Raw genomic sequence first — 12,129 nt, 5'->3', positions numbered from 1 at the left:
AACGGCAGATAATTACAATTACAACAAATAAAGGCTTGTCATATCTTGCTTTGGATGTCATGCATCTATCTCATATATTGGTTTCACCTTTTAAGTTGCATTACTGAAATAAATGCACTTTTCGATGATATTCTAATTTTCCGAGTTTCACCTGTATAAGGCAGCTTCCGATGTCAATACTGGGCTAGATAAACCAATGGTTGGCTCTGTATAAGGCAGCTTCTTATGGACACAATGTCAGCCTAGTCTGCTTCAAAGGGTTGTTGTGAGGATAAAACAGGAAGGGAGAGAGAAGAGAATAAAGTATGCCAGCTTAAGCTCATTGGAGGAAAGGCAGGATATAAAGAACAATAAAATGTGGGAAAGAAGAGTTTTTACTCTTCTTATTGGCCATACTGCCACTATCAAGTAAATGCCTCCAGATACAAAAAAACTTTATTCCTGAAGTAATTTTATTTGCTTTTATGTTTATAATCAATTTGCAATGTGTTTCACAGGATGAATGGCTACCGCCACCACAGCTGTGTGTGTGCATTCTCCGATAATAAAATTTAATAAATATGTTAATATCGGCCTAAAGAAGAAAAGGTTTTAGTGAATTTTAAGTACTCTCCTGATGAATGGGTTTGAGATGATATCCAGGGGTGGCAGAATAATGAATGCCAAATCTTTGAATATTCTTAAAACAGAAAAGGGCAGTTGGTATACTATTTTGCTAAGATCTCTCATCAGATGTGTCCGTTTTCTTGTTCTCAAGTTATGCACCCCTAAGTAGAAAAGCAAGTATTTAGATGTTCCACTTTTACTGAGGAATTTTATGCACTTCTAACCCCAAATGCTACTCAATGCGCAGCTTCTCAACTGACAATCTTATTTCAAACAAATATGCTACTTTCCCAAGCATTTAATGATTACTAAACAAAAATAAAATGCCCCCACCACCAATATTTTCTCTGTTCTGTCTTGTTTGTTTTGTTTTTAACTCACATATTCCAAATGTATTTCTCAACATATTTTAAGTACTGGTGTAAATTTTGTACCTAAAAGTATTTGAAGCTGACAACAGTTTAAAAAATGCAGGTAGTCTATTTATTCAAAATAGATTGTCTTAAACACACACACACACACACACACACACACAGAGAGAGAGAGAGAGAGAGAGAGAGAGAGAGAGAGAGAGAGAGAGAACACCACATCACTAACATTGACTGGGTAAAGAGATAATATCTCATTAGTACTGCAACAAGTCCACTGGGTCCCTGTAAGCTTCCAAATTCAATTCAAAGTTCTCATCTTTAACATTTAAAACTCTGCATAGCTTAAAACTCAAATACCTGTTGGCCTGTCACTCTCGTATCAATTTGCTTGTACTTCAAGATTGTTATCTGAACCTCTCTCTAGGCGCCGCCATCATGTGGAGTGTGACAGCTGGTGACCAGAGAGAGAGAACACTTCTAGGGTGGCTCCTGGGTTTTGGAATGCCCTCCTTGAGGAACCCCACCTGGGACCCTTATTGCTGTCATTTAAATGCCAGGCAAACACCTGTCTTGTTTTCTCAAGCTTTTAAGAACTCCTCATGTTAAGCTGCTTTCATAAAAAAAAAAAGAATTAGGTCACTTTTGATTTTATTATCTATTTGAACTGATGCTTTCGTTTGTTGTGCTAGCATGTAAGTTCCCTCCCTCTTTTTTTTTTTACAAAATACATTTACTGTTTCTTATTACTTTGGTAGTATGAATAATGTTGAACAGGCAGAGTATAAATGCCGTTAATAAAATAACTAACTGTAGTATGTGACTAGGCTATAGCATAGATGGGGAACTTGTGGCATGGCTAGTTTGGTTCTACAGTATTTTGGCAGATTATCCTTTCTTCAGTTAAAAGAAAGTGTTTTCCCCCCTGAATATTGAGAGGAAAGGTACTTCTTGAGTTTGCTTGACCCCAGCTCCCATTGGATGGGAGAATGATGGGAGTTGTAGTCCAACAGGACCTGGAAGATCATAGTTCCCCACCATAGCACTACAGCTTAGTACAAGCTTTGCATATTAAAAGAGGCAAGCATGTTATCTTGCATATGCCAAAGTAATAGTTATATACCTGGGTTTGCCACTTTTATTGCGTGGAACGTGGTAACGTTCTCTCAAGGGCACTACAAATGGAAAACTAGTTTATATATCAACATTTCCCATCCTAGGGTCTCCAGATGTTAGAATCATAGAGTTGGAAGCGACCCTGAGGGTCATCAAGTCCAACTCCCTGCAAGGCAGGAATACTAAGTTAACCCATATGGAGATCAAACCTGCAACCTTGGCATTATCAGCACCACTCTCCAACCAACTGAGCTATCCAGGCTGACTTAGTTTTGCATGTGCAGGAGACTTCTGGCATAGGGATTTGTAATGGGCGTGAGGTGGTTGCTCATGAGTAATGACGCTGGAATCCAACCTGGCTTTTTACAGGTTTATTGTGCATGCAATGTATCACAGAATCCGGGAGTGCCCCCTGCCTGCTCCACCCCCAGCATAAGAACTTGGGCACCCCCAGGCGCCGCCTCCCCTCCTTGCGTTTGACGCCTCTGCGCAGCTGAGAGAGAGACGACTTACGTCGCCCCCCTCTCTCTCTCTGAGCCCTCTTGGTGAAGGTGGTACAGGAGCTCCTCTCTAGCATTGCTGAGCCCTCTTCCCACCTCTCTTCCTCTTCCTCCCCATTGGACGACTCGCTGCTACCTTGGCTGGAAGAGGTACTGCTGGAGAGGAGGGGCCGGGGATCCCTGTAACCTGATCTGGCATTCCCCACCTCCTGCGGACCCTTTGGGAGCCCCCTGATAGGATTCAAAACATCTCACCCCCTGTACATGTTTGATGCTTTATTTTTTTAAAAAAATTGTTTGACAGTGGGATTACCTTTTGTGGTGTTATATAAACAGTGGTTCAAACTACTGTAGTTACAGTATAATCAAAATATTCAGCTGTATCAAAAACCCAAAGTACAGAAGCAATTATCTTATTCCAGATGTTATAAGCTTTCATCAGAGAAAAATAGGGTGCACATGCCATGTAAATCTCAAAGAGTTGTCTAATTTCTATTCCGTGACCAGCCACCAATAAACTCCATACTCAATTACTTAGCTCATTAATACAAAAATAAAAGCAGAAGTTCTGCCCTGTGACAGCTGCTTAAAGGCTGTAGCTGGCATTATTGATTGTCATTTAATGAAACTCTTTCAGCAACATCTAGTAACTAAAAAATGCAATCAAAGTAACAATGTTCCTGATCCCAAGAACAGGTTTCATCAATAGACATGACAAAACGTAGAATGCCAATTGAGTTATACTGCAAAGCTTGGGTAAAGCAAAAGTGTTAGGTGATTATTAGCAACATTTTAAAAATGGGTGAAATTGAAGTCCGTCACTTGATGACACCGCTGGAGTGTGAGCTAAACCTGTCACTACTGATCCCAGAACACTGGACAGAGGTAGGTCCCGATCACCCTGAAATCTGAGCCAGGGGCTTGAATAATAAGATAACTTAAGGAAGCTCGTGGGAGGTAATATCTACCGGTACTGCTGAAAAGCCTCTCCACAATGCACCCTTCAACAAAGTGGAATGAGGCACAGGTGGAGCATTGGGGGGGGGGTGTATTTCCACCAATGTCCTTACGTTGCCTTCACTTAGATTCTGAGCCCAGTGTGGGGCAACCCCCCTCATCCCATCCCACATTGTTCAATAAAACAACCAAGCCCTTAGAAGTTTTTTCAGGGACTACATGTGCCTGGAGGGGTCTGGGGAGACAAGGAACTTTCTTTCCAGCCCCTCACATGCCCTGACAATTAGTTCCAGAGGGTTGAAGTATCCTTTGTCAGGGGGAGGAATAGAAACAATGTTTCTAAGAAAAGAAACACTGTGCAAACAGAACTCCACTTGCGCAGCACTGGATACAACCCTGCAATTACTGCTGTGTCTCAAATGGAATATTCACTAAAAGGGCCAGCAAACCATTTTCGCCAAGAAATTCAAAAAGGGAAATCACCAATTTGCAATTACAGGATTCTCATGGGCATGGCATTAGCAAATTTACAACATCATATATTGAGGAATATTAAAAGTGTGTATTGGAAGAGGTTATCACCCATAATTAAAAACACAATTTGTAAATAGATAAAGCTGTTATTATTTGTATCATATTCAGGAAGGAATAATACCTGCTTATAAAGCCATCCTCGTCGAACAACAGGTGCATTGGGATTCCTTTTTATTGAATTTGACCTCTTTCCAAAATTATGAACTTTCTTTGAAGAGCGTGATGTCTAAAAAATAAAATTAAAAGGATTAGAAAATGCAATGCCAATATCTTTTACAATGAATAAATACACATGTTGCTCCTCATCATGTGATCCCCTCAGGACTTGTTAAGAAACAGCTTTATTCTGTTAGTTGGGTAAATAAGTAACTGCCTTGTAGGTTTTGCTGGTTTAGGCATTTCTTGAAGTTTTCTACAGAGGGAAAGAAACAAATCCCAGGACATACCAGGATCAAAACATTTAAATTGGGACTTAATAGGATATTACATAAACAAAGCACCACTTTTTAAAAGGGCCAAAAATATTAAATGCAGTACAGATTCTAGGAAGAGAACTAAAAATAGAGAAGACAGACCTCAGCAGAAAATGAAAACAGGTTGGGGTGGGTTAAAATCACGAAGAGATTTGAATTTCCACTTGACTGTTTCAATTCTTCCTGTGTTGCGATTCGCACAAATACAGTAGACCAGCTCCATGGCTTCTATAATCTTAAGACTTTTAGGAGTAGGCAGAGCATCTCTATTGGGTGCATAGGTTACAAATTCAAGATGGCGATGGTCATGCCACTCTTTTGCTTAGCTCTTGACAAATTGGGAATCTAACACGGAGAAGATTATCTGCTAAATCAACTTCCACAAGTTGCACATCACAGAAACCAGAATTAATAAGGGATTAAGTCTGTTTCACTCTGGTATTTTCCTGATAGCTGTTTTTGCAGGTCTTTGAGACTGATTGAAGGAGCAAAAGTGAACTGGGATGCAGGAGCATGAACCAGCAGGCCCACACTTAGAAAAGATGGATAAGATTATGTTCAATCTCTCTCAAGTTGCCCTTGAGAAGCAAAGAACGGTGTACATCATGTACTGTCAGCTACACCACTGATACAATGAATGCATCTTATTAGATGTTTGCTAGTGAAAGTACTATCCAGGGAATGTCTGGAAAGCACCGTCCATTGGCAAGGAGAAAACAATTTATAAAGAGGTTTCAAAAAAACCCTAGTGAAGGCCATTCAAAGCAGGGAAGGAAATGAATCCCCTCTCCCAGCACCTTTTAACTGGCACTGTATATCGGAGGCAATCTAATGTAAAACCAGAGGGTTAAAAACACACTTTCAAAAGTGTGAAATAAGCATTTTTGTGAGAGATTGGTTAAGACCTATATTAGATTAATGTGAAACCAAAGCAACTGAACAAAGCTGACTTTGTTCAGATCCTTCCCCCTTCTCTAGGATCATTCCTGGAGAGACAGTGGGATTGAGTTTTGGGATCACTCCTTTTAGGTTTCTTCTCTCACTGCAAAAATTGAAACTTTAATGGGCTGAAATAACAGCAGCATCTCCTATTTGGCCGTTCACATGTTTTTACAGTGAGAGGAGTGGGTTGGAGGGAGCATACCTGAGGTCTGCTACTGTTCTCTTCGTGGATACTATTCTAGGTGCAATAGAACTGAAATATGTGGAACAGCGCCAAAGAGGCAGAAACAACTTTTTAAAAACATTCTTAAGATAAATACTACAACTTGCAAAACTTGAAGAAAAGTTAGAGATACTGGTTAAAAATCCAGCAAAACTATTGAAGAAAGTGCTTAACAGTTATGTTGCACTTTCCAGAACCTATTAATACCCTGACATGAATTAAATGCCAACGTTTGACCCACTCCGTAACCTCAGCTCTTTGTATCGTGTATTCTCATAACTCTACTAGAAGACTATGCTCACTTATGTACAATCAAGCTCCATTAATTTTTATAACTATTGCATATATTTCTGTGACATACAGTCCATTAGAGAGCTGATTAGTGATCAATGTCTTGCAGCATGTCTCAAAGTAAAAGTGATGTGACTGAACAAGCCTGCTCATTAAGCAAGAAAGGCTACAAGAGCAGTGGTGACACCCCACTGTTTTTCTAATCTATCGGAGGATGCTAAGCCTTCAGGAATAAATAATAAATGGAATATGACAATCAGACATCTGTTGGGAACTTGGGATATAAACTTGCTCACTTTTGTACAAGGAACAACATGGAACTCAAAGCGAAATTTTACAGTCACACACATCTTACCCACAACTGTGAATATGCATTACGGTAACTGAATCAGTGCACTGTTAATTTTCTTCCGATTCTAGCTAACAGAACCATTCAAGGAACTCAAATACTCAGTGGTATCAAGTAAATCCTAGCACCCCACACCCCATATACAAGAAGAGGTGTGCACTTTTATGGTGTGAAGCAGTACAGACCTTGTTTTCCAACTTGTGTCTTACTTACTTGAAGATAATGGGCATGCACAATACTAGATCATAGAATTGTGGAGCTGGAAGGGACCACAAGGGTAATCTAGTCTGACCCCCTGCAATGCAGGAATCCTTTGCCCAACATGGGGCTCGAACCCACAACCCTGAGATTAAGAGTCTCATACTCTATCAACTGAATTACATAAAACTGCAAATGTACTGCTTAGTGTTTAAAGTAGACTTGACTGTCAGCAGTCTTCCCCTTCGTGTGCTAAATTGTTTTAAGCACTTTCTCAGAAGATGGTTTTCTGAAATGTGAACTAACATAGTGAAGGGTTTCTGAATCTGCAAACAATTATGTGGTTGCAGAGGAAGGATTTTCCATGGCTTTGAACCTCCTCATTGGAGGTTATATGAAACCAGTAGCAGTACTTAAAAAATGCTTCCAATCTGCCAACAATTTCTGAAGGCATGCTCACATTTTTTTCACCATATTCCTCCAATGCTTCTTTTGTTTTTGACGTTGGTACATCAGGAATGGATGGACATGCACCCAAGAAGTAGTTAAAGCAAAGCTTGCAATAAAATATGGGGCAAACAAACCTCTTTGTTACATTGTTGGAAACTTGGAAAAAGGTTTCATAAAGTTATGTCTGGGGCTTCCCTGGGCAAGATTTTCTTCTCCCGGATTTCTGGGAGAGTTCCATTATATCAGGCATAGGCAAACTCGGCCCTCCAGATGTTTTGAGACTACAATTCCCATCATTCCTGACTACTAGTCCTGTTAGCTAGGGATGATGGGAGTTGTAGACCCAAAACATCTGGAGGGCAGAGTTTGCCTATGCCTGCATTATATCCTGGTACTCGTTATAGTATAGGCAAGTGTTCGGTACCATCACACTGGAATGAAATCATATGCATTCCAGAAACAAGAACTTCACCAATTTGTGACCAAAAAAATATCTCTAAAAAAAGTTTAGAGAGATGGAAGGTGAATAAAGAAAGCTGCCTCTTTTTTATAGGTTTTAAAAATTAAAAAAAAATTAAAGGACTTGTCAAGTTTGAAACATGTCAGGTCATTTTTGGAGAAAAAATGCATTTGGGTATTTTCTCGCTGATTTTCTTCTGTTGAAGTAAAAAATTACTGTTCCCTAGGCTGGGGTCTCTGCACTGGGAAAGCCAGTCAAAGGAGGCTAAGTTTTTGGATCCTTGCTGCCATCCCTACCCAGCCATACACAGCCTCTTCTTAGGTGGGCTGGGGAGTGTGATGATCAGGTTCTGTTTTGTTGTACGAACTTTATAAGACACTGTATACCTGCTGCTGTGGACCAGGAGGGTTTTCCAACCATAGTCTAGGGTTGCCATATTTCAAAAGTGAAAAGCCTTTAGTCTAGGGTTGCCATATTTCAAAAGTGAAAATCCAGACACAAAAGTTGTTGAGCTTTTCGGTCTGTGTGTGTGTGTGTGTGTGTGTGTAAAGTAGCTGGGCACTTTCTTTCTTTCTTTCTTTCTTTCTTTCTTTCTTTCTTTCTTTCTTTCTTTCTTTCTTTCTTTTTTGAAACAGTACAAGCCCCTCTCCAGCACTGCCACTCCGGGAGCCTTTTGGCTGAAGAGAAGAGTACAAATGCTATAAACAAACAGATAAACAGACTTCAACCTGGAGGAAGATCATGTAAAGAGGGCCCAGATCATATTCAGGGGCAGCACCTTGCTCCACATATCCGCCTCCCCTTGCTGCAAATGTATGAACTGGGGCATTGCAGATATAATCTAGAAAACGCGACTTTAATCTCCAAAGATCTAGATCTTAGTTTTTCCTACTCCTCCCAGAAACTACAAATCACATCTTCTAGTGTTGTGTGTTTCATATGAACACACTCTTCCACAATGGCCATAATAATTTCACTGGGCATCATCCTTGTAAGTCATGCTGATTAATACAGTAGGGAGGCTAAAACAGCCAATACAGTACAAGTATACATTACAGCCCCCTTCATGGATCAATGCCTTGTCGTAGCGAAGGGGCTTGAATAACTCAGAGAAGCTATGAGCTATGCCATGCAGGGCCACCCAAGATGGACAGGTCATAGTGGAGAGTTTTGACTAAACGTGATCCACCTGGAGAAGGAACTGGCAAGCCACTCCAGTATCCCTGCCAAGAAAACTCCATGGACAAAGACAATAGGCATATAAAAGTTATGACGCTGGAAGATGAGCCCCTCAGGTCGGAAGGCGTCCAACATGCTACTGAGGAAGAGCGGAGGACAAGTACAAGTAGATTCAGAGCTGATGAAGTGGCTGGCCCAAAGCCGAAAGGACGCTCAGTTGCAGATATGCCTGGAAGCGAAAGGAAAGTCCGATGCTGTAAAGAAAAATATTGCATAGGAACCTGGAATGTAAGAACCATGAATGGAGGTAAGCTGGATGTGGTCAAAAATGAGACGACAAGAATAAATATCGACATCCTGGGCATCAGTGAACTAAAATGGAAGGGAATGGGCGAATTCAGTTCGGGTGACTATCATATCTACTACTGTGGGCAAGAATCCCGTAGTAGAAATGGAGTGGCCCTCATAGTCAACAAAAGAGTGGCAAAAGCTGTAATGGGATGCAATCTCAAAAATGACAGAATGATCTCGATACGAATCCAAGGCAGACCTTTTAACATCACAGTAATCCAAGTTTATGCACCAACTACCGGAGCTGAAGAAAGTGAAATTGACCAATTCTATGAAGACCTACAACACCTTCTAGAAATGACACCAAAGAAGGATGTTCTTCTCATTACAGGGGATTGGAATGCTAAAGTAGGGAATCAAGAGATAAAAGGAACAACTGGCAAGTTTGGCCTGGGAGTTCAAAATGAAGCAGGGCAAAGGCTAATAGAGTTCTGTCAAGAGAACAAGCTGGTCATCACAAACACTCTCTTCCAACAACACAAGAGACGACTCTACACATGGATATCACCAAATGGGCAGCATCGAAATCAGATTGATTATATTCTCTGCAGCCAAAGATGGAGAAGCTCTATACAGTCAGCAAAAACAAGACCTGGAGCTGACTGTAACTCAGATCATCAGCTTCTTATAGCAAAATTCCAGCTTAAACTGAAGAAAGTAGGAAAAACCACTGGGCCAGTAAGATACAATCTGAATCAAATCCCTTATGAATACACAGTGGAAGTGAGGAACAGGTTTAAGGATTTAGATTTGGTGGACAGAGTGCCTGAAGAACTATGGATGGAGGCTTGTAACATTATACAGGAGGCAGCAATGAAAACCATCCCAAGGAAAAGGAAATGCAAGAAAGCAAAATGGCTGTCCAACGAGGCCTTACAAATAGCGGAGGAGAGGAGGCAAGCAAAATGCAAGGGAGAAAGGGAAAGATACAGGAAACTGAATGCAGATTTCCAAAAAACAGCAAGGAGAGACAAGAGGGTCTTCTTAAATGAGCAATGCAAAGAAATAGAGGAAAACAATAGAATGGGGAAAACCAGAGATCTGTTCAAGAAAATTGGAGACATGAAAGGAACATTTCGTACAAAGATTACCATAATCAAGGACAAAAGTGGTAAGGACCTAACAGAAGCAGAAGACATCAAGAAGAGGTGGCAAGAATACACAGAGGAATTGTACCAGAAAGATATGGAGGTCTCGTACACCCCAGGTAGTGTGGTTGCTGACCTTGAGCCAGACATCTTGGAGAGTGAAGTCAAATGGGCCTTAGAAAGCACTGCTAATAACAAGGCCAGTGGAAGTGATGATATTCCAGCTGAACTATTTAAAATTTTAAAAGATGATGCTGTTAAGGTGCTACACCCAATATGCCAGCAAGTTTGGAAAACTCAGCAATGGCCAGAGGATTGGAGAAGATCAGCCTACATCCCAATTCCAAAGAAGGGCAGTGCCAAAGAATGCTCCAACTACCGCACAATTGCGCTCATTTCACACGCTAGCAAGGTTATGCTTAAAATTCTACAAGGCAGGCTTAAGCAGTATGTGGACCGAGAACTCCCAGAAGTGCAAGCTGGATTTCGAAAGGGCAGAGGAACCAGAGACCAAATAGCAAACATGCGCTGGATTATGGAGAAAGCTAGAGAGTTCCAGAAAAACGTCTACTTCTGCTTCATTGACTACGCAAAAGCCTTTGACTGTGTCGACCACAGCAAACTATGGCAAATTCTTAAAGAAATGGGAGTGCCTGATCACCTCATCTGTCTCCTGATAAATCTCTATGTGGGACAAGAAGCTACAGTTAGAACTGGATATGGAACAACTGAGTGGTTCAAAATTGGGAAAGGAGTACGACAAGGTTGTATATTGTCTCCCTGCTTATTTAACTTATATGCGGAATTCATCATGCGAAAGGCTGGACTAGATGAATCCCTAGCCGGAATTAAGATTGCCGGAAGAAATATCAACAACCTCAGATATGCAGATGACACAACCTTGATGGCAGAAAGCGAGGAGGAATTAAAGAACCTTTTAATGAGGGTGAAAGAGGAGAGCGCAAAATATGGTCTGAAGCTCAACATCAAAAAAACCAAGATAATGGCCACTGGTCCCATCACCTCCTGGCAAATAGAAGGGGAAGAAATGGAGGCAGTGAGAGATTTCACCTTCTTGGGCTCCTTGATCACTGCAGATGGTGACAGCAGTCACGAAATTAAAAGACGCCTGCTTCTTGGGAGAAAAGCAATGACAAACCTAGACAGCATCTTAAAAAGCAGAGACATCACCTTGCCGACAAAGGTCCGTATACTGTAGTTAAAGCTATGGTTTTCCCAGTAGTGATGTATGGAAGTGAGAGCTGGACCATCAAGAAGGCTGATCGCCGAAGAATTGATGCTTTTGAATTGTGGTGCTGGAGGAGACTCTTGAGAGTCCCATGGACTGCAAGAAGATCAAACCTATCCATTCTTAAGGAAATCAGCCCTGAGTGCTCCCTGGAAGGACAGATCGTGAAGCTGAGGCTCCAATACTTTGGCCACCTCATGAGAAGAGAAGAATCCTTGGAAAAGACCCTGATGTTGGGAAAGATTGAGTGCACTAGGAGAAGGGGACGTCAGAGGACAAGATGGTTGGACAGTGTTCTCGAAGCTACGAACATGAGTTTGACCAAACTGCGGGAGGCAGTGCAAGACAGGAGTGCCTGGCGTGCTATGGTCCATGGGGTCACGAAGAGTCGGACACGACTAAACAACAACAACATACATTACAGCATGCCCCCTTTGTACTTTGTTTATTTAGTGCTGTTGCCTTCACTCATCAAGAGGATGAGACGCTGACAAACTAATGAAAATATATTCCCACTTGGTTGCACATTAGATGTCAGTTGCATTTTACGCCTGACCTACTTGACAGTGTGTTGCTGCTGTTATGAGTTCCAACATTCATGAAAGTAGGTAAGGTGAACTCTAGTCTAACCTTCAACGGTGAGCAAATGTATGGGGACAAGGTTTCAATGATAATCCACGCAGCTCTTTTTCAAACAGAAACAAGAAGTTCAGAGTTCAACCAGAACTTATCGTCAAGAATCAGAAGCCCAAAGCTTTAAGCATACCGTAGTACCTGTGGTCACCAGGGTTTGTC

General features: G+C 41.3%; 1 protein-coding gene across 28 annotated transcripts in view; it reads right to left on the bottom strand.

The window, feature by feature from the left end:
* Positions 1–12,129, bottom strand: part of PLEKHA5 (pleckstrin homology domain containing A5) — a 175,802-nt gene that overhangs the window by 55,087 nt on the left and 108,586 nt on the right. For all 28 annotated transcript variants that reach the window (XM_035127637.3, XM_088652439.1, XM_088652432.1 and 25 more), the window contains one exon: positions 4,203–4,307. In XM_035127637.3, the coding sequence (XP_034983528.2) occupies positions 4,203–4,307 (105 nt within the window). The remainder of the gene's footprint in view (positions 1–4,202; positions 4,308–12,129) is intronic.

The sequence above is a fragment of the Zootoca vivipara genome, chromosome 9 (assembly GCF_965207765.1).
Source record: "Zootoca vivipara chromosome 9, rZooViv2.hap1.1, whole genome shotgun sequence".
In the NCBI taxonomy this organism is placed as follows: Eukaryota; Metazoa; Chordata; class Lepidosauria; order Squamata; family Lacertidae; genus Zootoca; species Zootoca vivipara.
Note: the sequence above shows the minus strand (reverse complement) of the source record. Positions and strands in the feature narration are given on the sequence as shown.